The sequence below is a fragment of the Balaenoptera ricei genome, chromosome 4 (assembly GCF_028023285.1).
Source record: "Balaenoptera ricei isolate mBalRic1 chromosome 4, mBalRic1.hap2, whole genome shotgun sequence".
Lineage (NCBI taxonomy): Eukaryota > Metazoa > Chordata > Mammalia > Artiodactyla > Balaenopteridae > Balaenoptera > Balaenoptera ricei.
The window spans coordinates 6071203-6097346 of NC_082642.1; the positions used below are offsets into that span (position 1 = coordinate 6071203).

The 26144-nt window shown below is 35.9% G+C and overlaps 1 protein-coding gene across 14 annotated transcripts in view; it reads right to left on the reverse strand.

The window, feature by feature from the left end:
- Positions 1 to 26144, reverse strand: part of MBNL1 (muscleblind like splicing regulator 1) — a 176251-nt gene that overhangs the window by 107607 nt on the left and 42500 nt on the right. Inside the window, exon 2 of one of the 14 annotated variants that reach the window (XM_059920098.1) lies at positions 4176 to 4294. The exons of 12 other annotated variants lie outside the window; for them this stretch is intronic. In XM_059920098.1, coding sequence (XP_059776081.1) covers positions 4176 to 4181 — 6 coding nt within the window. In that variant the 5' untranslated portion in view covers positions 4182 to 4294. Of the gene's footprint in view, positions 1 to 298; positions 460 to 4175; positions 4295 to 26144 lie in introns of those variants that run through there. One more of the 14 variants, XM_059920102.1, reaches the window with a different exon arrangement.

The window sequence follows — 26144 nt, forward strand, 5'->3', positions numbered from 1 at the left end:
TCAATTCTCAGCAAGATTCTTCTGACAAGATACACAAAGCCAAAAGGTGCTTCATGAATTCCACTTCAAAGAATGGAAAAGTTATTTTTAAAAATCTATTCAATGCCAAGTTTAATCTAAATAAAATCAAAGAGAAATGCGATTATCACACCAAATTCCTAAAAGAAGTGTTTTGTTTTGGCTCTATCATCAGATACAGAGTTGCCCAAGGATACTCTAGCTATGGAGTCTACGTTAAATTAATGGCTGTAGGTTTTTTAGCTTCTAAAACAGCTTCCTAGAGAAATCAGTATCTTACCTTTACATATCTTCTGGAGAGGTTTCTTGGTGCTTTGAAAACTCCTGAGGTCTAAGTCAAACGGCCATTCTGTTGCTCCCAGGGTCTTAGGGGCTTGGAGAAATCCCAACACCTGCTGCTACCACTGAGTGTCGAGGCTAGGAAAGCTTCAGGGTTTTGACAGCAGGATCACTGAGCCACAGCCAAAGCTTGGGAAGCCTTAACAACTGAAAGCAAGTGTAGAGGGCAACGTGGTACCGAGCACGCACAGGGCGCTCAATCGTAGCAGCAGGGGGAGGAATATCCCCGCCCTCACGAGGGTTTAGAGGCAGCCATCAGGGAACCCAAGGGTCCGTCAATGGACAGAGCCAAGGAAGTGGAGACATGACCACACAGCACGAGACCCTAAGAGAACAAGGGAACGGGAACAACTAGCAGAGAGCTCAAGTAGCACTTGAAAAGAATCATCAAAATTCCCCGACAGGACACAAGAAGCAATGGCAAAATGCAACAAAATACATGGAGATAGGCCATTCTAGCGTCCCACAGACAGCCGAAAACACCGTTGAGGGGGGGATATGGAGCTCTAGTTCTAGAAAGAAAAGTAAGGAAGACATATTATAGTATGCCTACTAGATGTGAGGTTAAAAATCTAATAAGTGGCATAAAATTCCTAAATCCCATCACTATAATATTTACATTAAGATAAGGGAATTTACAAATATAAAAAGTCACAGGGCTTCCCTGGTGGCGCAGTGGTTGAGAATCTGCCTGCCAATGCAGGGGACATGGGTTCGAGCCCTGGTCTGGGAAGATCCCACATGCCGCGGAGCAACTGGGCCCGTGAGCCACAACTACTGAGCCTGAGCGTCTGGAGCCTCTGCTCCGCAACAAGAGAGGCCGCGATAGTGAGAGGCCCGCGCGCCGCGATGAAGAGTGGCCCCCACTTGCCGCAACTGGAGAAAGCCCTTGCACAGAAACTAAGACCCAACACAGCCAAAAATAAAAATAATAAATAAATAATAATTAAAAAAAAAAAAAAAGTCACAGAGCGCTAATCCACATGGCAACAGAGGTTAAAAGGCAAAGGTGTCCATTATGGGAGGAGAAAATGAAAAGACAGAGAGAAGGTTAAACTCAGTTGATTTTTAAATGGAGAAATAATTAAAACTGCTTTTTAAATACAACACATGTTTTATCAAATACATCACTTTCTATTACGATCAGATGAGGGAGACTGAGGGAATTCATGAGATAAGAGAAGAAGAATATGAAGAAGAAAAGTAAATGGGCCAAGAGTGTTCAGAGATGAGTAGAGGGCGAGATGGAAAGAAGGAAAGAGAAAAAAAAAAGGAGGAAGAAAGAAAAATGAGATTAACTTATTAGGTCTTAATGCATTGTCAGATAACTACTCACTAAGATTCTCCTAAATCTGGGCTTCACAAGGTTCTATTTTCCATGGAGATGCTTATAGCTTGTTAACCACTATTCGCAGCTCTTCAGCTTCTCACAAACCCTCAGGAACTTATCTTGAGGAGCCAACTGAATATTAAGTATTAAACAGCTACAAGAGACAGACCCTAAGACAATTTTGCTTTAATGAGCTGGGTAAAATCAAGCCAGGGACTAAATATAAACTCTGACAGAACTTTAATAATCCCTAATATGAATCAAAATTAAAATGATCAGGCTCATTTAGGAACTGTCACTTTTTCAAGACTAGAAGCAAATTAACCATGCATAGTATTTTATATTGTTTTAGAGTTAAATGAAAAGAAACTTTACTGCCTAATGGCCATTCTGTGTGTGTAATTCTTGATTTCAGGTATTTACTTAACGTATAAGGTTCAGGTTAACTAGAATAGTAATAATAATCTACTTGGTGTCAAATAACTCAAATAACAAGTGTTGGGAAAGGTTGACTTCCATCCCTCACCTCATATACATGTGGTTATGTTATGTTGTATATATTATGCTAATAACCTGTACAATAAAAGCAGCTCTTGCTTGGGCAAACTTACTTATGTCCAGGAAGTCGCTAAGGGTCAGATATTTTTATAAAATGAAATAATCCTTAAACTACAAAATAGTAAGTACTGCCCAGGCAGCTAGTATTTTAAATTTGAGAGAACTGAGATTTTATAAGAGGATGAGGAATCTGAATTTCCCTTTAAAAATACTTTTACTGTGTAAACGGTGCCTAAGTGTAGATGTTGGCTTGAACTAAAACTTAATTTTTTAAAACACAATCATGTCAATATGATAGGTTTGCATAACGAAAGATGGAGTCCCTATGGTAGAAACTAAACGGAAGCTGAGCTTTTTTTTTAGTGTAATAACTCTGACTTTAAACATTAAAAAATCAATTACAGTTTGTTTTCTGACCTCCGTTCTCAAGCCCACTCATGAAAATCAGTTTCAACAATCTAAACAACAGAAACTAAAACATACAAACAAAAAAATGTGGAAGAGAAGATAAGAGACTGAATTAATGTTGCCAGTTGAAATGGTAGAGTCCTTTCAATTATAAAGCTCTTCAGACAGAATGGTATGTCAGGATTGTCAGTGAAAATAGAAAAATCGGTACTAGCTTTTTAAAAATAAACATTACATTGCTACTAAAGTATCTTCCTAAAGTAATGAGATAATCTAAATCAGTGTTTCTCTGTTGTTAAGCATCACAAAGGGAGAAATTTTTGACTACAACTGTATCCCTGCACCTAGTTAACCTGGCAACATAGTAGGGGCTCAGTACATATTTACTGGCTGAATAGTGGTGCCACATGTGAAAAGGCACTTCTCAAAAGCATGGGGGCGGTGGGGGGGGGGGGGGGGTTATGGTCAAATAGAGTTCTTAAAAATTAAAGTTAAACAGGGGTCTTCCTACATGGCTTGTCAGAACCTTTATTATGCTCCTGAAAATTCCTAAACTTGATTGTCAACATTTTTCATAGAATACCTATTAATCATAGATTAATTATTCTAGAAAAACTTGGTCTATACCTGTATGGAAAACTTGATATTTCTGCATCTTCCAATCTTTTAATGAAAGACACAGGTGAACTATAAATTGGCACATATTCATCTCTGTTATAAATTATAAGGTGGAAGAGATACCTATGTATTTCAAATCTCATAGTAGGCTTATCACAAATGGCTGCTGCTTTGGGATAAGGAAATTTTAGAGGAGAATATTTTGGAGTGAGAAAAATTGAGAGAGCTCATTCAAATTATTCATTTTACCAATGAAGAAACTTGCTCAAGGAAACTATTATATCTTGTGTTGGTAGATAAATACATTAGCAATGAAGTTTCTTTATTGCTAATGTCAAAGATTCATCCTGTGCAACTATCTGACTAATATAAACAATATCTTACTAATTTGTTTACATAATTATCTTGAATTGAAAAGAATATTCCTGGCAAGAATTATGTGTATTAAATAATCTCTTAATTTAAAATTCTATACTCTATTGTGCTGAAAAAAAGGAGGGGCTCATTTAGAATTGAAAGGGAAAATAATTGCTTTCCTATACTAGAAAGTCATTTTTGTTTTTTTTAATCACTGTGGGTCAAGTGAAAAACAAGAATGAAGATTAAATAGTGCCTGAGAAATTACATGGGAAACTATCCTCCATATACTGAGATAGCTAACAAACCTCAGGATTAGCATCTTCAAGTCGTAAAGCTGGAAATAAACATGTTTATTTAAGGAACATACACAGGATCACAGACCAGGTCACCAGTGTTAAAACGACGATTCCTTTCTAAAACAATGTTCTGATACTCAGATTATCAGATGCCATTTTCCCACGGACGCCACCTCAGTCCTTGAGAGGGCGAACCTGCCCAAAAGGTATCTTAGTAAACTGGCTCCCCAGTTGCCTTATTCACTCACCAGCATCCATTAGCCAACTCCATGCTTTATCTTCAATAGATAAGATACGGCTTCTTCTTGCCATGGTGCCATGAAAAGGATCCAGAAGGTTCCCTTAAACCACATTTCCCGAGTGACTGCTGCAGCACCAAGAGTAAAGGATATGCCAGGTCAGCCACTTTTCCTTCCCAGCAGTATTAGCAGCAGCAGCAGCGGCAGAAGCTGTAGCAGACCGTTGAGACCCAGCTCCTTGCAGGATGCTAGCCAAAGCACTCTTGTATACTCTACACCTAGACAGAGTTTGCCCGTATGTTTGCACCTTCCCCACGGAGTGTCAAAACAGGTGTTTTCCTGTGCTCATGCTTTAAATCTGCTCCCCAAACAAGGTGATAAATATACTGTTACTACGAAATTCTAAGTTTCTAATTCTATGGAAAACACATTCTTAGAGATTCACTTTATCATAAGGAAGCCTTGATGAATCCTTTTGAAATTTTCATTCACCTTTCCCACTCCTAAGAAGCAGGTAGACTGCCCCAAAATTTCCTGTTAATGAAAAAACGGATGTTACCATATGAAACAAATGCCATCATGCAATTTTGGTCATTTCTTTCATAATATTCTATCTGCCTTCCTGGCACAGAATCACGTTTTACAAATGCTAATGTTTTCATAATCTTTACAACACTCCCAACAGATGGCGAAATATCAGGTCTCACGAACTTTATTTTACAGAAGCAACGTCTTCTCTGCCTCTATCTTTCACTCCCTTTTTGATGTTATTGATGAGTTGCTTTTCTTCCCAGTGGTGTTCAACTTAATGAGTGGCTAGAATATGGCTGGACAAAGAGAAGGTAACATCACTAACAAAGCATTTACTTTACTTAACTGATTCATCCAGAGCTCAAATCCTATAGGTTAAAAAAAAGCATCTACAGATTTTTTTTTTTTAATCTAAACAGTCCAACAAAGGATAAGTGAAAACCAGATTATTATTTTCCTAATGATTAGAAAATAATTGTAAACTCCAAGGCATGTGTTCTCTGCACAGTAGAAAATAACAGTTCTCATTAGCAAAACTGAAACCCTACATACACAGATTCTGAGTGTAACATGTTGCTCGTGTATTAATACTTCGTGTTCACTTCAACATCAAAATAAAAATCAGAACAGTAGTTAACACATATCACATACTCAAGTAGCGCCAGGCACTCAGTACTTTACATGTGTTATCCCGTTCAATCTTCACAGCAACGGCAGATCAGGTATTATTACGGCCCCATTTTGCAAATGAGAAAACTGAGGCTCAGTCAAGTTATGTCACAAGTTTAAGGTCACAGGGCTCGAAAGTGATTTGAACCCAGGTTGTACAGTTCCAGACCTGGAGCTCTGAAACATTTTGTTAAAACTGCAGCATCAGTTCTGGTTTTCATTTATTTCTGTACTGCAAGTTTACCTAAACAGCTAATATGTATACGGTACTTATTGTGTGCCCTGAAATTCCGTAAGTCCTTTGCATGTATTAATTTCTTCAAGATTCAAAACAACCCAGTGAGGTAAATACACTCCTATTTAGTGGGGTAAGAATGTTAAGGAAGTCGCCGAAGGTCACAGGACTACTAAGCAGCAAATGTAAACTTTGGACCCAGGGAATGCAGCTCCTGAAATTGTGGTTTTGTGCCTACGCCTACCCTCTACTGCCTCCTGAAAGCTGATTGCATGTTAGATTCTTAAAGAAAGGGGATAAGAAATGTCAGGTCTGGCCAGAACCCTGGTGGAAGGAGGATCTGCTATCCCGTCTCTTTTCAAAAACATATGTATAAAGTACATGAGCTTATACAGTACACGATTCTACCATTTTCCTTCATGATGCTTACTAACGTAAGGAATTAGCAAAGATTTTATGTGATTCTCAGATTTTAAAAAGCAAGGACACATTCAGCTTTCACATTTTATTCCAAAATATCATATCTTCAGAGGCACTAACAGGACAGTAATATTATTATCATCACAGTGTCAGTCATTCTGTTTTGGGGAATTACCATTGCTGACGGCCATATCTATATTTTATTCCCATCATTGGCAAATAAATGTAATTACGTGCAGGTCCAAGACAATAATTGTGAGCTTAGAGGAAGCTTCAGAAATCCAAGGTTCATCCCTTGAGATGCTGGCTGCAATCAACCTTGGGCCAAGACACTTCCTTGAATATTCAGCAGCTGAAATGACCTTCTTTGAATCAGCTCTTAAGGACACAGAGCCATCTGGGGAATGCCAGACAACTCAAATCAAGCACCTAGGGTCCCAAGTGTAAGTCTGAAAAACCAATGAAGAATACTGAGACCAAGCTATTTCTTTAATTTGGCAGCAAAGCCTAACTCTCAGGATGAATTTTGGCTAGCTTTAGCTTTTTTGGCTTTAACCTGCCATAAATTACCGTAAGAATCCATGAAAAGTTCAGAGAGAAAATACAGTTACGGTAAAGGTGTCTACCCTCTGTCAGAATTTAGCCACCAGCTGTAAGAAATGCAGCCATTTGGCGACATTTAGCAGAGAGAAATTTACATACCCACGTGGCATAGCTTGAGGAGTCTATTTACTCTCAATTATTTTTACAATCAAAAGTTTCCACAGAAGGAAGATGACAATTCTTTACCCCATTTCTAGACAACTACCTTCTCTGTAGAATTCCTTGGGAAGTGGTATTACATACTGTACCCACATAAGCTTGATTTACTCTTTGGCTGACACCAAGATTTAAATTTACCCCAGTGTCCAATGTTGACACTGAATTAACCCAAAAGCTATTCAAAAATTTTCCAAAAACACATTCTGGAATTTTCTGGGTGAGAAAAAATATATATATAATTCCATAGGCTTTTACATAAGGCAGAGCATAACAAATGATTTTATGACCTTGGCACTACTAAGTGACAAGACTAGGAAGATCGTGACTCATTTATGAAGTTGTCCAAATTTTATATGAGCAAATATATGTATATATTCATTCTGTTTGACTTATCTATTGAAGTTACAGTTCTTACTTCTTGCTGTTAATGACGCTGTAATTAAAAACATAGAAATATGATTCTGGTCATTTTAACACACTACTTTTAGAAAGATATCAGTCAATAGACATTATATTTGTAGATGAATAAATTAACTGCTTCTTATTCATCAACTCCTACTGGGTCTACTCTCTTTTATTTAATTCCTTGAACTTGGCTTTATCTGCAAAGAAATATGTTAATAAGCATCAACTCTAGCCCGTTCACGGATCAGAACAGGAGGAGTTGCAGTGAGCTTCCCAGCTTCTTCTGGAAACTAAACAATGCACCAACTGTAACCAATCCTTAACTAACACTAAGTCGGCTAGATATGAACTGGTGACCTAAAAGTGAAAAGCTTTAATTGTGCATTACAAATTTCTGAGTCATTTTGTCCTCACAACTTTATGCTTTAAATAAACCTAAATGCTGGCTAAAGAAAATCTACAAGTATGACTTAGTATTTCCAAACCAGGAAAAGGAAGGACTTTCAGTGTTTGAGATAAGGTTTGTTTTCTGGAGTTTGGAAAATAAACATTTCCTATGCAGTTATGCCTGGGAGGGTGTGTGTGTGTGTATGTGTGTGTGTGTGTATGTGTGTGTGTGTAGAGTGTCTACATTTGTGTGGGTAAGGGTGGAGAGGGGGAGAGAGGGAGGAGAGAAGAGAAAGGTAGAGAGGAGAGAGGGAGAAAGAGAGAGAACTTTTTAGCAGTATTTGGTGTTCATGCAAACTGGTTATTTTGTGCTGGAATTAGAATTTACCTCAGGAAGTATGTGCACATGTGCCATGAAAATATTGCAATTTATCATAAAATCAACAGGAAATGTTTACCTGACTGTATAACGCATTTCTATGAATGCAATGATACAGAATATGTCCCATATAGTTGCATAAAATAACAGTACTCTTGGGTCTCTAAATTACATTAATTTGATACCTTTATTTCAATATACATAAGCCATTTTCTGCATTTTAATAATAAGAGCATATTTTTTCCACATGGGAGAATAAGCAAATTTTGTCCTGATGCCGTGCTTATATAACCTTAGAGATATCTACTTTCTCAGTAATTTTTATGTAATTTATTGTTTACTGTAGTTACTAAGCAATGGCCAAGGGAAGTAATAGTGTCATATTTGTCAAGTATAGGTACGTATGTAACCTATCATATGACATTTTAAGTATCAAGGCATCAGTAAGAGCTGCTACTGCAATTGTACATCTTCCCATGTGTTAGTTGGTTAGTTTGAAATGTGTCACACAAGCCTGTGTTCAATATATGGATACAGGATTAAAATTAGAAAAACAAAATGCCACTTTCGGGTCGGTGTCTACCAGTTCATTTAATCCTTATTACACAACTCTGAGGCAGGTATATTATTATTCCCCTTTGACAGGTGAGAACACTCAGAGAGGTTGAAAAATGTGTCCAGCAAAAGCTGTTCCATGAATGCCCCTAATAGAAATTAGAGATTAATAGGATTTCACCAACACACACACACACACACATACACACACACACTTGTGGTTTCCTGTTTTCTGTTATAGGGACTGTTATATATATTTCATTTGATATAGAGAGTTAAAATTTATACTTTCGAGAATTTATAGAAATAATTCTTAAAGTATTTGGAGATTGTGACTCCTTCACTTTACTGTTTACTTCAGATAAGTAAGTATATAAGTGAAAATTATTTCAAACCAAGTAGCTTACATATTTTAAGATGTCCAGAATGCTTTTATTTTGCCCAGCACTTGAAAACAGTAGAACATTTGTTTGTTTTAAAAGAAAGCCATTTTCTTTATGCACTTGGACAGTGCTGTCTGACCTAAGCCAAGTCAGCTCAGCCAAGGAGTAAACATCATTCTTTTATTTCTACAGGGTTCTCTTAATCCCTAACAGAAAAACTTCCCCACTTGTGTTTTTGTTTGTTGTTAATATAAAGACTATATGTTGTAATTACATGCGACCAGTATTATCCCTTTTTTTAAAGCCCAGTTTCGCCCTCTAATGAGCTCCTGTTTGTTAGCACTGGTACTTCCAGTTCCACCTTCCTGTTTAAAATATTTCTTCCCCGGCTCCCCACTTTTTTTTTTCCTTCCAGAAATGACTAATCTTCCTGTTATTCTACTCTGTCAATTTTTCCCCTGGTATTCTTTTCATGTTGCATAACATTTACTTTTCACCAACTCCTTTTAGAAGTTTACTACTATATCCTTGATGCTAGCCTTCCATTTTCTACAGATTAAAACAGTCAATATTTATGGATGAGCACACTTTTTGGTCAACTTTCATGCTATTCAGATTAAGCTATTTCCTCAAGTCAAAAATGCAACTATTCTTTCAATTGACATAATATAAACAGCAATTTTGATCTTCAAAGTAAAGTCAGCTTAATCCTCAGTTACCAGATATCACAATTAAAGGGCTTAGTTTTTTGTTTCCTTTCAAATTTCCTGATAAGGTAGGTGCTAGAAAGCAAACCTAATATCACTGCTTTTAAAAATCTCGTCTCCCAACACTCCTCCATAACGTCATAAAACACATTAGCATAGACTCATAAGCAGAATGTAAAATTTCTCTATCTTTCTGATTTTCAACTGCAAAAAATACTTTTAATGATATGCCAGGAATCTGCCTTTTACCCTAATTTCAAATAATCATAACAGCTATCTCATGCTGTCTGAACATGAGTAAAAGAGTAGATCTGAGAAGAGTTTTAGAATTACAATGGTCATTTAAATAATATAATCTAAAATTTTACAACATTAGTATCACATGTCTAACAAAACAATGTAAATTATAACCTCAGGTTTACATAATACATTTTTCTGGTGAATTCAACATTATATCATATTCACTATCTCACAGTCACAGAATCCCTTAGAGAAAGGAGTGTCTTACTAGTCCCATTTACACTGGCTATTCATACAAGAAGATGTTCACAAAGCTTTAGAAGTTGTATGTTTTCTAAAATCCAAAAATGCCTTAAAAAATCCTGACAAAACACATTTTAATTATAGGAGATAAAGACAGCCATAAAATGTCACCCTCGGTTCCTGAAAATGGAAGTCAAATTAAGTTCAAATATTTGCTTATATTAAAATAGCACAGGATCTTACCACTCACTTTTGTCTTGGGGAGGTCCCCATTATTCCCTCTTCTTACCTTTCCAAATAATAAAAATAAAAACTTCCTCATTTGTCACATACAGTGCCCTGTATGCAGATACTTCATTTTTCTTTGGGTCAGCGGTCACAACTTAGCTTTGAAATCTCTTTATTGTTCCTGTTTTAGACACCAGGGCCAGGGTCTCTAAAATCAGCTAAAAATATTGTTCATTAAAATGTATAAATAGGACACCAAATATGATAGCAAGCAGAAACAGATTCATATACATGTTTATTTTTTAAAGTCATATCATATTATGAGTAGAAGAAAAACCCGAAGTATATATTCTGTGAAAAAGCAGGGCTAGTGTCTACACCCTTAGTAGCTAGCCTAGCACGGTGCTTACCAGAGAAAAAGATGATCAATACATATCTTCTGAGTGAATAGATTCAATCATATAGAGGTATATTTATGGTAAACAAAAAAGGAGGGAAAGGGAACTTTCCATGGGAAGTAATGTTATCAAAATGCATTCATCAAAAGAAAAGATTAGGAGAAATAATCCAAAGAATTTCCTCAAGGGAAATTTTGTAAAAATCTGTTAGAATCCTTTGAATAACTCTACTATAACTATAACTATATTTAGATCTTATATTAGAAGTTAATGTCTGATTCTGAAAATTGGTAAATAAAAAATCATGCAGTTTCTCCATCTTTTTGCTATAAACTGTATCGTGGAGTTGCCAATTAGATACTATGGAAAAGCTCTTTACAGAAAAATTCCAGATAATAAATGCAGCAGGAATAATATAGTTAAAAGTCACCGTTTTGCAATCCCTAACAAAATCATGGCGCTATGAAATGATCGACAATGGAGTGAAACCACTGGATCCAATTTTGATGGAGAACTTTATAGGAATTGGCTCAGGCTCACCTGAACTTACTGATAGATTTCAGCATCATTAAAAGTGGAGAGAAATGAAATTATTCCCTCCTGATGGGATGCAATAGAAAGTACACAGCACCATCTGGGAAGTATTCTCACCAAATAACAGTAAGTAACACTAAAATTAAACTCAATTCTAGCTTTAATTTCTAGTCTACAGAAAATAAGGGTGATAGAGGAACAAGCTAAATGGTACTATAGGGAAGCAATTAGCTAAATTCAGAATCTCAGATGTTCTCCAGGACAATGACCTGATTTTTTCAACTAATAAAGACATGGGGTGGGGGGGTGGGGAAGAAGCAGGAATTCTCATAGATTAAAAGAATCTTAAAATACATAAAATCCAAATAGATGTTGTTTAGATGCACATCTTACAATTTTATTTAGATGCTCATTTGAGCAATCTATCTGTAAAAAAGATGTGCTGTGACAACGGGAAAAGTTGAATGTAAAGTGGGAATTAAGTGATATAATGACCATATGATCCAGCAATCCCACTACTGGGCATATAACCAGAGAAAACCATAATTCAAAAAGACACATGCACCCCAATGTTCATTGCAGCACTGTTTACAATAGCCAGGTCATGGAAGCAACCTAAATGCCCATCGACAGATGAATGGATAAAGAAGATGTGGTACATATATACAATGGAATATTACTCAGCCATAAAAAAGAACGAAATTGGGTCCTTTGTACAGACATGGATGGACCTAGAGACTGTCATACAGAGTGAAGTAAGTCAGAAAGAGAAAAACAAATATCGTACATTAACGCATATATGTGGAACCTAGAAAAATGGTACAGAAGAACTGGTTTGCAGTGCAGAAACAGAGACACAGATGTAGAGAACAAACGTATGGACACCAAGGGGGAAAGCGGCAGGGAGGGTGGGGGGGTGGGATGAACTGGGCGAATGGGATTGACATGTATACACTAATGTGTATAAAATGGATGACTAATAAGAACCTGCTGTATAAAAAAATAAAATAAAATTCAGATATAAAAAAAGAAACAAAAAGTGATATAATGAAATTATTGTCGATACTGATAGATTTGGAAATAGAGTTATATTTAAAACAAGTTATATTTAAAACAAGTTCTTAACAAGTTCTTAAAGTCCCTACATACATATAAGTAAACTGATAGGACAGGATGTCTGAGATTTGCTTTAAAATACGTCAGGAACAAAAGGTATGTGGAAAGTAATACGTGAAACAAGATGGACAAAATGTTCACAGAATGTTCACATGGATACATCTATAGAAAATGCAGATTGATACATACACAGAAGTTGTTACAGTATTTCTCTAATTTTGTGTATGTTTAAAAATTACCACAATAATTTTTAAAAGGTACAAAAAAAAAAAAAGGAAAGCAAAAGAGAATGAGTTGTTACTGTCTAGAAGAATAACCAAACTTTCTCTTATATTTCTAACCCAGAGTCACAAAACCCGGTTGACAAGCTAGGCTTTGCTTCTTAAAATCTGATCTGGCTGACCTAACTCAATTCATTTATATCTGTGAACATAAATATCTGTGTCTGTAACAGGGAAAAAAATGATCTTTCCTACTTCAAGATCATGTATATATGAAAATAACTTGTAAACTTAATTTATATCTATACAAATATAGATATCATTATTAAAATGTTTTCTTGTTCACCTTCATGTCACATGTGTATATTATCATCTCTTCAACCAAGTAATAAGGTCTTTATGAGCAAAGTCTCTAGCTTATTCCTTCAACCAACAACCATTTGATCTTTTTCTATGGGGTCTGCTATGTAACAAGTATTTCACTAAATGACGACAACACAAAGGTGCTAAGTCACAGGCCATGGACTCAAATCCAGAGAGGGAGGGAGATACATAATTATGATTAATGTGCCAAAGACAGTTATAGAGATATGAATTGGGTGCATTACAGAAACGAGAAGGCAGGACAATAGCATGGCCAGGGCTGGGGTGAGGAGAAGCTTCGTAGAGGAGGTCATGTCTAAACTAAATCTAAATATGAAAAAAGTCTGCAAAACTCATATAGGAAGAAAGAAGTTCTCAGCAGAAAGAAACAACAACAACAACACAAACAAAAATAGAGGACATTAGGTTGGAAGAGCAAAAGAGGAAGGTTTTACCACAGGGCACTATGGCTAACACTCATTGTTAGAGGCACTGAGTCTCAATCAATGACCCACTGGACTCAGAAAAATGCTAAGTACTTAGTAAGGGATCAATAAATATCTATTAATTAAAGTACAAAGAGATAAATGGTAACACTACTTGAGTGTTCACTGTACATCAGGCATTTTGCTAATATACTGAGATAAGTGTACTTCTTATTCAACCTCACATCAATTCCAGGGTGGGTACTATTACTATCCCTCTCATACAGATAAGGACACTGGGGCACAGAAAGGCTAAGTAACCTGCCCAGTCACTCAACTGGCAAGTGGTATAGAAAGAAAAAATCTGGAAATAAATAAAACAGCAGAGAAAGAAAATATCTGGAAATAAAATTCTACATGGATATTCCATATGGTCAAACAACTTTTTAAAAAAGAAGAGACAATTCTATAAACAGTGGGTGCTGCTAAGTGTTTAAGAAGTAGCTCTCTGGGGAGGGAACTGTAGCATTTGCCAATTTCCACAGTGTAAATCCTCCTACCATGGCCAATTTTAAGCTGCCAATACGACATCACTTAACCTGGAGTTGGGAACAGGTCTTATGTAAGCCAGTCCCAGCACTCCATTGGCTGCAGCTTTCAACAAGCTATACAGGTAGAGAGTTAAATTAACAGGCTAATCATATGACCAGGAGATAACAAGTAAATCGAAGAAAAGGTGCCACTGCGATCTCTGTTATTTACAGGACTCTTGTATATAATAAGGAACAGACCATTTATATTTGAAATTATTGAGCTCCTAAGGAGTATAATGAAATATATGAAAGGCAATGAGGATGAACAAGTAATTCATAGAGATTCCTCAAGGAAACATACATGTTTATATGAATGACAGAGTTGACATTAAAAAAAGTATTCTTTCTATGTGATTAATGAACAGTAATTAGTAAGGGATTCCCTGCTAAACTATTCCTCCCTCAGGGAGCACACAAGAGGATTTATTTCTAACTAGAGAAATGGAAAAATGAAAGCACAGTTTAAGGAAACTATTTGATTTGTCAGCAACAGTCACTGCAACCTAAAGGAGGGGCCGGGGATTATTTTTGCATACCCTGTGCCTTGCAACCTACCTATCATATAAAATGGGTTGAATGATACTGATAAGGAAGGAGGAAAAGAGCCAGTCACTCACAGATCTAGACCTAGATCCAGATAGATATTTCTATACACAGATATGTGTATAAAAGGGAGTTCAAATGATTTATATTAGTGTATGTACACCACTGCTTTGAAAACATTCCTTTAGGTTATCTATTTAACAAAGCATTGACTAAATAAGCATAGTTAGATGAATTTTATATTTAAGTAAAAGGGAGTTAGAATTATTAATGTTTATATATTGATCCTATCTCCTTATAAAGTTCCTTTATCATTTAACAACAGTGTCCAATAAATAAATATGTCTAGATAAATTATCAATGAAATATAAAATCTATTTTTCACACAGAATGCAAATATAATGCTAAAGAAAAGCAGCTGGTGATTAGCAAAGCAAAAAAGATAAATTCTACACAAATTTGTTTAGAGGTCTACCAACCTTAAACCAGTATGTCCCCTTTTTTGGCATGTGGCATGTTACTGAATCTGGCTCTTATGAACCTGCAGACTATCTATTAGTTAATGGAATCCTGACTTAAATAGACTCCCTTGAAAAAGATGCAATTCATTAGTACTGTCTTTTACTATTTAATACATATGCAAAACAAAGGCAAAAGATGCTTCTGAGACTTGTTAGAGTCTATATAGGTTGCTTTCTGATGTTCTTCTTGTCTCAATAGTAGGTCCCAGGCATCTTTTATTGGGTCAATTTAACTATTGATTTCTACTCATAATGCTTATCAACAGCAGAAAAATCTCACTTTTTCAGCCCACTGCCTTAGGGGAGAAAAATTCACAGAATAAATGATTAAAAATGAAAAAAAATCAATCAGCAACACTGTTATCTAGTACATAAAATAGCTCCAATAACCAATTTTGTTACTTAACTAAATTGACATTTTTCAGCCCAGTTAGGAGACTGGGATGAGACTACGGGTGTATATTTTTAACTTTGTGATATCACAATTAGTTGAGAAGTGAAAACTCAAGTCAAGTGATTTTCGTGTTCTACATACAATGCTAGTTTTCATTTCCTTGAATGAATGCTAGTTTTCATTTCCGTTCAAAGAGGTGACTGTGTCAATTTTTAATGAAATGTGTGGTCTAATTTACAACTGTAATGACTATAATTAGTTTAATTGTTTTTTGAATCTTAAGGGTGGGGCAAGGAAGGTTATGGCATGGATCAGGAGCTAATAGTTCAGCTGCTATTCTGCATTTCGTCCCATTTTAAAGTCAATGCAAGTAAAGTCATATTCATTGGAAGCTGACCATGTGTCAGGCCTATGGGTAGGCATCGGAGATTCTAATAACTAAGGAATAGTCTCTGCTTTCAAAAAGCTTCCAGACAGAGGATGTGGAGGTCAAAACCTAACTACAATGGTCTATCTATTTTAGGAGTATGACAGAGTTCTAATGTATCTCTCCTGTCACTGCATTTTTATGCAGTAAAATCACCTAAGAAGTAATGTGTGTGTTTTCATATTTCTGTGCTATGGTAATACTATCTGGCTTATTAGAATCATACCTAAAACCAGAATGAATAGGCTTTAAGTTAGGGATTAAGCGATTGTTCCTGGTGATACTGATTCCTGGTGAAATCTGATCTGTCCAGATTTACAAAAAAAAAAAAAAAAAAACTCTCAAGATAAAACCAATATCACCATCTCTTCCAATTAGTTTAAAAGTAGATCCAACTATGTGTTCTTGTGAAATTAACCTGTTACTGTGTGCTATACAAATAAGAAGCAAGACTTGAAATACAGAAATACAGATTTACTGATTTAAAAAAAAAAAAAAGCTACTTAATGTTTTGGTGATGAAGCATGGCACACCAGGCTCAATCGGCTGTCGCTTGAGCATTTTAATTACTTCCCAACTTGCAAGATTAGGAAATCAAACTAGCCTCATAATCATCAACAAATACAGTAAATGTAGTACAAAGGTGTTCTCTTTTGAGCGCCATACGAAGAGGCTCACTGATGAAGACAGTAAGTATTGCTTATGCCACGGGAAGATACTCTACAGAGCCCGTATCTCTTTAAGATTATTATCAAGGCCTTACCTTCCGTGAACGCACACTTTGCAGAAAAGCATGCGAAATCTAAAATAATGGGTCAGCAGAACTTAGTCTCCAAGTAGACAACATTTACAAATTGTGAAGCTCCTTGAAGAGGGCCACTAAGTCTCAAGAAGTAACTGTGCAAGTGGAGACTGTAGCATTTGTTACCAGCTACATAATTACTCCACTCTAACCCTTAATGAGCCTGAAGTACTAAATTTTTAATCCCTCCTGATGATCCTCTTCAAAGTGGATAAATGTAGGTTTCTCCTCAAATACTTAATTGCTAGGACTACTGGTATCAACATAATCTGCATTGTTTTTGACTCTCTAGAACTTTTTTTTAAATAGCTCATCACACAGCTCCTAAAAGAACTGTTAGAGGGAAGAAATAATGAGCAAGTTAATAAGTGGTAGGGCCTAGGCATTTATACTTTTTGGAAGCTTGGACTCTCTTTTCGTCTTCAGGTTTAAGATTTGCAACACTGTACAGGTTTCACACTTGGAAGTCAAAAAAATTTTTTCCCTAAAATTGGAGTGTGGAGAAATTTAAGGGCAACAGAGATACATGATCTTCCGACAAATAACCTGTGTCTTTGTTACTGTTATTAGTTCTACAATAAAAACAACAGTAGTTATAGTTGCAGTCTGGATCCCAGAATGTTCCCCTCACGATAAACGGCAACGCTAATCGATGCTTTTCTCAATATTCTCAGCAGAGTGAAAGAAAAAGGAAAAAGAAAACACCGATGATGTTGCTATCCTGGTAGTACTGCTTCTCCCCATTCAACCTTTGAAGAATAACTACTCTTCCACCTAAGTGTGATACTTTCCCAACAAAGCACTCTTACTAACAGTGAGTTAATATTGTTACAAAAATAACTGCGTATTGTGCCACTGCCCCGACCAATTATCACTCCCCTCTGAGACATGGGCTATCTATACAGCCATCGTCGTTATCAGGAAGCCTGACCAGGTCCCTAGGTGCTGCCTGCACAAGATAACATACAAAACATGGCAGGAGAGCAAATAAAGGCCTGTTCCAGAGATTTCCATCAATAGAACATAAATAGTCCATCACAGTATCAGAGTAATTTAACTGGATGAGTCCTACTATAAATGAAGGGTGCTGGATTCCTTAGAGAAATAGTTTATGAATATTTATATGTCATTATCCGACAAATGTCCTATTACATGAAAAAAAATTCTCTAACGAATTTGAAAGCACATAAAATCTGCTCACAATTATCGATCATGGTCAGGAAGAAACATTGCTTTCAATTCAATGAACACTGAATGCCAAGGACATTCAAAACATCATACATAGAGAGGTGATGAATGTAAGCCTCCCATTCTTAAGGAGCTTATAAAATAGTGGGAAAAAGAAACATGAAAAATGAACTATAAAATCAGGTACAATGTGATTTATCCTGTAATACATAAAATGGTAGGAAAATGTAGAGAAGAAAAGTTATTCATGAAGTATGTCTCATCTGATAATCACTGTATAATGAGGGCCTCTTATGAGTAAGAGCCCAGAGAGAGAACTAATAACTCATCTGTCAACTGCAACCACAGGTTGACTTTAGATGCAAGAGTTTAGCCAAAAAAAAAAAAAAAAAAAAAAAAAAGGATTCTATAAAAATCAATTGGCTATATAGAATGTAAAATACAGGATATTGTGTGTTTTATTATAACTTTAAATTGTGTCCTATACATCCTTTTATTAGTAAATTTTGTTATCAACTTAGGTATACTTTCTTTTTTGGAGAGCCTTCTATTAAACCGCAAAACACGATAAACTTTTAATGCCACCAGTAATCAAGGCATCACAATAGTCAAGAAAGTTAAGGACCTTAATGGCAGTGAATAGCACCAACTCAACCTTAATTAATAGTAGTTACCATCAACGAAGTGTGTCATACGCTATTTTCATAAGATGAAGACAGCATATTCCAGTTTTTGCTGTGACCTATTGACCTGTCATATTTAAGGGTCCTGCCAATCTCAGGATCTTTACAAATATGATTAAGCTCACCTCACCAGTGGCTCCTCAGTTTCCTAATCTATAAAGCGGATGGATTGCATGACATCATTTCTAAAGACTCTTCTAACTGCAATCTCAAGAATCTATGGGGCTTCCGTGGTGGCGCAGTGGTTGAGAATCTGCCTGCCAATGCAGGGGACACGGGTTCGAGCCCTGGTCTGGGAAGATCCCACATGCCGCAGAGCAACTAGGCCCGTGAGCCACAACTACTGAGCCTGCGCGTCTGGAGCCTGTGCTCCGCAACAAGAGAGGCCGCGATAGTGAGAGGCCCGCGCACCGCGATGAAGAGTGGCCCCCGCTTGCCACAACTAGAGAAAGCCCTCGCACAGAAACGAATACCCAACTCAGCCAAAAATAAATAAATTAATTAATTTAAAAAAAAAAAAGAATCTATGGATCACTGGAGTTCAATGCTGAAAGTGATGAAGGAAAAAAAAGTATCTCTAAATATCATGCAAAACCCTTGAACATTCCATGAACAATCTTTTAAAACGCAAAGACTACACAAATCTTAAATTTAGGCAAGAAAAAAAGTTAGGTTTTTTCAAGGAAAAACCTAGCGCCTGAAGTTTTCATTCTTGAAATTTTTATAAAGCTTTAACTGTAGTGGAAGCTTGACTACTCAGTGATTTGCCTCTACCAAGTGTTACTCTGGTAAAAACTTAACCTAAGTGGAACCCCAGGTGAATCCTGGTTTTCTTTCAAGTTACTTCAAAAATGCTAGAAACACTTCCAACATTAAAAAAAAAAAATAAGGCTAGTAGGTTATATTCCAAATTTTAAATATTAACCTGATACTGAAAAATCATAATAATCAAGGGTACTTAACTAGCCAGGCTATTACAATTTGAAAGCTGGCTACCATCTGTGAATGACCATAGAGTGTCTTTTTGTTTTTTTTTTAAAGCTATATTGATTTTATTTCTATTCTTCAAATTGAGGTAATAGCTACTCATGGCTTAGAAATGAGATTTGCGGCCTGTCCTTCCAAAGATCTATGCAGTAATGATAAAGCCAGTAGTTGGGATCCATCAAGCTCACCCTGAGCACTGCCACCGGCAGAATCGGTGCTGCTGGACAACGCATCTTTTCAAACCACCTGGAACAGAATCTGTAAATCCACAAACAAATGATTTTCCATCGATCAAGTCCTATTTTCATTCAAATGCAGTTTAGAACCACATGGTGGAATACCTTTGAAGCAACCTGATAAACCTAAAACACTGCATCTTTAAGTTTATGACGATGCAGTTTTATATGTGCTAATGGAATTTAAAAAAAAAAAAAAACAGTTCAAAAAATAGAATGGCCAACGTGCTGCCAAGGTGATGGAGTTAAAGTGTGCAATGGTGTTAAATAATTTCCTGTCAAATTTCAAGACCAACATTCATTAAATAATTGGAAATGTATGAAACAGTATCCTTTTAAGGAGTTTTGTCATAAGATAAGCACATCTTAGTGATCAAATCACTACCAGAATGCTGGTAACTTCTGAGATTTCATTTTTCTTCCAATGGCGACCTGTTTTTCTCTAGAACAGTTACTAAGAAAAATATTTTTCAGCTAGTCATAAGAATGACTTCCTTAGAAGCCCTTTCCTTTGTACCATTAAACAGTCTGGAAAATTGCTTGCTTGACTCATTCATGCTGTCAAAATATACTACAGGCTAAGGCTGACCATCAGTTTTCCCTGTTTCCTAGAACAACACATTCAATTTATGCATGAAGTTCTAAAGTAACGGCATCTGGAGTTTTAGCATCACTTTCATGTATTGATTAGTTTATAAAACTATATCCACCCAGGCTAGTCTAATCATTTTCTGTGCCTGAGGGCTGCCACTAATGCAAGAAAAGTTTCGTTCATTTAAATCCATGATCAATCAGAAATTCAAAGAGAAGATATTAGAATTATTTGGAGATTACTCTATTTGCAGTTACTTGGAGATAATGAGATGAAATAAAATATGCAAAATATGAAATTCTTTACAAAAATAATTATGAGGTCAACCAGGTCATCACTGGAACTTCACATTTGTTGATATACATTATAAGAATCTTAAAAGTAACACTTATTCTTTTACCAACTGTCTATTTTATTATAATTAATAGAGGAGATATAGCAAAATGGAAGATACGTAGCAAAAAGGAACCCTGCTAATTACAATCCATTTTTTTTAGGGAACAGAAGTCATAGCGAGTGTTATTTAGAGAGAAAAAAACATTTTTGAATCTGAAAGCTAGCAGGGACATTAATGAAACAGAGTGACTCCACTCCACCTTCTAACTATGAATAAGAAATTAACTAAGTACGTGAGAAGGTTATTTCTTTTTTTTTTTTTAAGTCATGTTTTCAAATTTATCGACGGTGCTAATCAAAAAGTAAAGTCAGCTCTATATGGGGAGTCTGGAGCATGTGAAGATTTCCAGATGGTTTTATCCTCGGGAGAAAAATACATCTTCTATATGGATTGAGAAGTCATGGCAAAAATACTACCTTCCCTGAACCTCTCAGCAGTATTAAAAGAATGGTTGTTAACCAGGAGCCTACAGCTTTTGAAAATATATACCTGGCCATGTCTCTTGGTTTAGAGATTCCAACTGAGTAGGTCTAGGTGGTGGGGCAAGTGGTAGGGGTAGGGAAAGAATATACCTGCCAGGTCTTTTTTGCTTTGCGCAGAAAGCCTGGAAAAGCACCTGAGATGCTATCTGGCACACAGCAGGCATGCCACGTAAGCTGTTGACTCACATGGAATTAAGTGGGTCCTACTGTTAGTATGGTGGACCACTAAGCAAGGGAAAGGTTTGAGTCTAGCAGGTATTTGTAGCAAAATGATCCAACTGGCACCATCTCTTATATACTCTTCTACTTTCAATGCTGAGCTTTCACATTTCTACAGTTAAAGTTCCAAACTGGCAGGTCCTTTGAGGACAGGGTTTTAATAGGCATTTCCAAAAAGCCAGTCATAATTGTTTATGTTCCCTCATTTTCCAAAAATCATATGCTAGGCAAATAAACCAGAGGTGACAAAAGGTTATAGATCAAAAAGCCCTGGAAGGTATTAACATAGGGAGAAAGCAGTCCTCCTTCAGTCATCCTGAAGCAAACACATTTTGAAAAAGTAAACAGATTTAAAATTTGAGGCCATACTGTGACTAGGGAGGATTAATAAGGAGTGCCTTTATTAACCTGAAAGTTACTATCATTATCAGTATTTTAGTATTTTTTTTCCAATCTAATATTTCCATAAGTGGTGGGGGGGGGGGGGAGGGAGGGAGAGAGAGAACACACAAGTGCATGCTCTTTGACTGTTGATGTTATCTGTAGAAACTTGTCTGCTGGAAAATGTTTCTTTAACTTTGGTTTGGCTCCTATCTTGGATCTGATGGGAAATAAAAACTTTTCCATGGATTAGAGCCAACTGAGCCGCTAAAACAAAAGGTAACATTCATTAGAGGACCATGGTACCATGATCTCATTCTGAAGGTTAATTTTTTTTTCACATTAAGTATGGATTGTCTGAAGTTTGGAAAATTCAAACAATGTCAAATAAAATAAGTAAATATCAGCCCTACCTTAAATGTTATTGTTTACATGAAAAAATATTTTTAGCTATGAAACAAAAGAGTAGATAAAAAGAACTCATTTGATTCCCAGCTTAATCATTTAGCTTAATTTCCTATCTCTGTGATATCCCCAAAATGTGAGCACCTACACACACATACACATCCCACTTGCTATTTCTACATATATCCAATAATATGCGATTTCAATATGAAACCATTCTTAAAAAGAAGTGACTTTTTCTCAATAAAATGTGAGCATCTAAGGGTGTTAGCTCCCTTGATTTTTAAACGAAATAGAGGGGGGAAATCCCAGCTTTTACACATCTGCTAACTAAATATCAATTGACCATTTAATGCCAGGAAGGACTTACTGCACAATTTTTGGCATCTTCTAAAATGCTGAAGGGACTGCCCTGGTTACGCAGTGGTTAAGAATCCGCCTGCCAACGCAGGGGACACGGGTTCAATCCCTGGTCCGGGAAGATCCCACATGCCGAGAAGCAACTAGGCCCGTGCGCCACAACTACTGAGCCTGCGCTCTAGAGTCCGCAAGCCACATCTACTGAGCCCACACGCCACAACTACTGAGCCTGCACGCCTGGAGCCCATGCTCCGCAACAGGAGAAGCCACCGCAATGAGAAGCCAGCGCACCAAAACGAAGAGTAGCCCTCACTCGCGGCAAATAGAGAAAGCCCGCATGCAGCAACGAAGACCCAACGCAACCAATAAATAAATAAATAAGTAAATAATTTTTTTAAATGCTGAAAACAAATTTTATGTTTCCTGCCTTCAGAGGTCCTCCTGTACTTTCTCCTAATTGTTTCACAACATGTTAAAAGCCTAAATAGCCAACTCAATTAAACAGGCTACAAGCATCTCCTTCAAACATATTTGATCCTCTTTCAACATCAAGTAATACAATTGACTCATTGCCACATACTAAATCAATACACAGCAGAATAGAATGGGCAATAATCAATAGCCTTAACAAGAAGGCAGTGGCATGGCTCAATAAATAAAACAGTAAGCGCACAACTCATATCCAGAATTAGAATATAACAAAATTCATACACAACTGCAAAGGAAAACCCAGAGCTAGCTACAGGAAACTACTAGGCTATACTAGCCCTGAAAAGACAATAAAATCAGGGAGCTGGGGCATTCTTCCCCATTTGCTGCAAAAAGTATATATTCTCATTTCTAACTAAAATAAAAAAGTCTCAAGCTTGTGAATTAGGCCAGCATCGTTAAATATCTTGAAGCAAAAGAGACCATTTTACTGAGCTAGAATTGGATTCCTATCAATTCTGGGTAATATGAAAGGGGGAAAAATGAGGACGTGATAAATGGAATATCTTGGACTTGGATGCTCCTTTACACCTTTGAGGAAGTTAAGTGGTAGATATTTTACCAACTAAGTAAGTTTATACAGGTATAAAAAGAACAAAGTAGGGATAGTGCAAATCATGAAAAAATAGACTTTAATATCTAACCTTCTAGTCTGTGCAGGTACTTTACTGAATAAACATTAATTTTATTTTTGAAACAAAGTCCTAGGTGAGTCTTTTAGGAAGAAATTTACATCAATAATATACTATTTGAAATATCAAATGTGAATTACTTATTTTAGGCCAACACAGAGCTAAAGAGGCATTAGTTTTAAATGAAATTAAATTTGGAACAGATGGTTACAACCACTTTTCCAATCATGGATAACTGCATTTATGAAATGGGTTTTTAGGCACAGACAATGATATAAATACTGACTTATTTTATTAATACTATCCCAGTGAGCTTAAAGTCAAGTGGTACACATGCTAGAGGTTAAGAGATGTTTTCTCTTGATAACAGGTAAATGAATAAGCTAGTATGTGATAATGCAGAAAAAAGTCATTTTTAAATCTTTAAATAATGGATAAATACCTGTAGTACAGTATGCAAAATAATGCGACATTCCTTCTGACATAAGGAAAGTTCTTCTCTTAAGGGGAAGATACCTTAGACTGAATTCCAGCATTCAGACAAGAACACCAGGAACAGCTAGCTACTAGGTATGAAGTGTTTACACTGAGAGAGAGGTTGCATGGAATAACCTATATTACGTAAATGATCTCACTGAATCCTCACGAACATTCAAAGCAGGTATCATTAGTCTCATTTTATGGAGAAGGAAACTGAGACTTCGGGAGGTAAAGTGATTGGCACAAAGTCACTAGGAAGTGACTGATGGAATCAAACCCATATCCAGCTGCATTCATGGTTTTGGCTCTTAACCAGGTCTTACTCTTTGCCATGAAAAGTTTTTTACTTACACATTTTTGAATATGGCTTTTTGCAATTACTCTGCAGATGCTACTTTGAGTAAAAACTCCAAGGTAGCATTGGGACTAAGTGAAAACCATCAGTGGCTACATTCTCATTACTCCTGGCACCGATATATTTGCTATAAAATAATATTTTATTGTAAATTTCATCCCAAGGAAAAGAGCAAAGAGGCCAATCTAGACACTCAGAAAACACCAAGAGGAAAAAAAAAAAAAAAGCAAAACTATAGCTAAAGCAAACTAATGAAGAAAATGCCCAGAGAAATGAAATCAAAGGACAAGGAGTACCAGCATTCTGGTATACTCACCTTTCCCTGGGATCAATTTGGTTCTGAACACAAAATAAGTTTTATTTCCATACCAAGTTTGAGTTTATATATCAAAAACAATTTTGTTAACAACATTTCTAACTGGCTGTTTGACTAAACTGATGCATTCAAGAAAATGGCCAAGAGGCACTGAGTTTCTAATCGTTTAAGGAAAGGATCCTTCTAACACTAGCTATTGATGTTAAAGGTTTTCTTTTCCCTTTTGTCCAAGCTATCATTCGTCCAAATGAAAAGCTCTGTGAGGATAATTATATGTTTCTCATAGAGCATTTTCAGTCATATAATGAACACTAATATTTGGATACCTCTTTTAAAAGTCCAATTTAAACTAATATTTACTAAATACCCATTAAGCCCAGGAATTTGACGTCCTTAAATCCATGTTTTTCTGAGAGCAAACATGCTCTTTTTGTCATATCGTGAACAAAATGCAAACAGTGATTCTTATATTTAGTCATTTTTATTTCAATTACAAATAATGCAAAAGTCTTAAAAACAATGTCATAAGCTATTTTAAAATTAAATATTCATGTGAAAAAACTTTCCTCTTACTAAAGATAAGTACTATACAAATATACAAAGAGTTAAATTACCTTCTAAAATATTATTCCTAGCTAATTTTTAAAATACAATCTTAAAAGTTAGCATAAATACTTAAGTGTGACATACAATAGGAAGACGTATTATATAAATCATTGTCAAAGAGGTGGGTGAATGGTTTAATCTAGATTTTAATTTCATATAGTATAACTTACAAAGACTTAGAAAGGCTTAAGCACAGTTTTTTGTTTCCAGTATTATTATAAATGCCCAATGAAACTCATGAAATATGAAGGAACTCTCACCCATTTAAAAAAAAAATGCCTCATGGTTCTATGCATTAGAAAAATATCAATTATACTACTTCCTTGAATAAGAAAGGATATTCTATTTTATGCAAAAAAAAAATCATAAGGATAATTATGTAATGAAAACCTCCTTATCTGGTGCCCCATACTTCACTTCCAAGCTTTGTCTTAGAATACTGAAACTCTTATTTGTTTTTTTCTCAGAACAGCCTATTATTCTGATTTTCTATACTGTTTCCAGTCTGGCATGACTTTCAAAATTCTTCCTGACCTAAGTTTTAGATTCTCTATATTATCAAACTTCTAGTTAAAATTTACTATAAATTTTCCATTTTAAATTAAAAAAAAAAAACCTTATTAGTGATTATTCAGGGATGTTTTTCTGAATTAAGAAAAAGTGTGAGTGATCACGTTTTAAAAAGTATA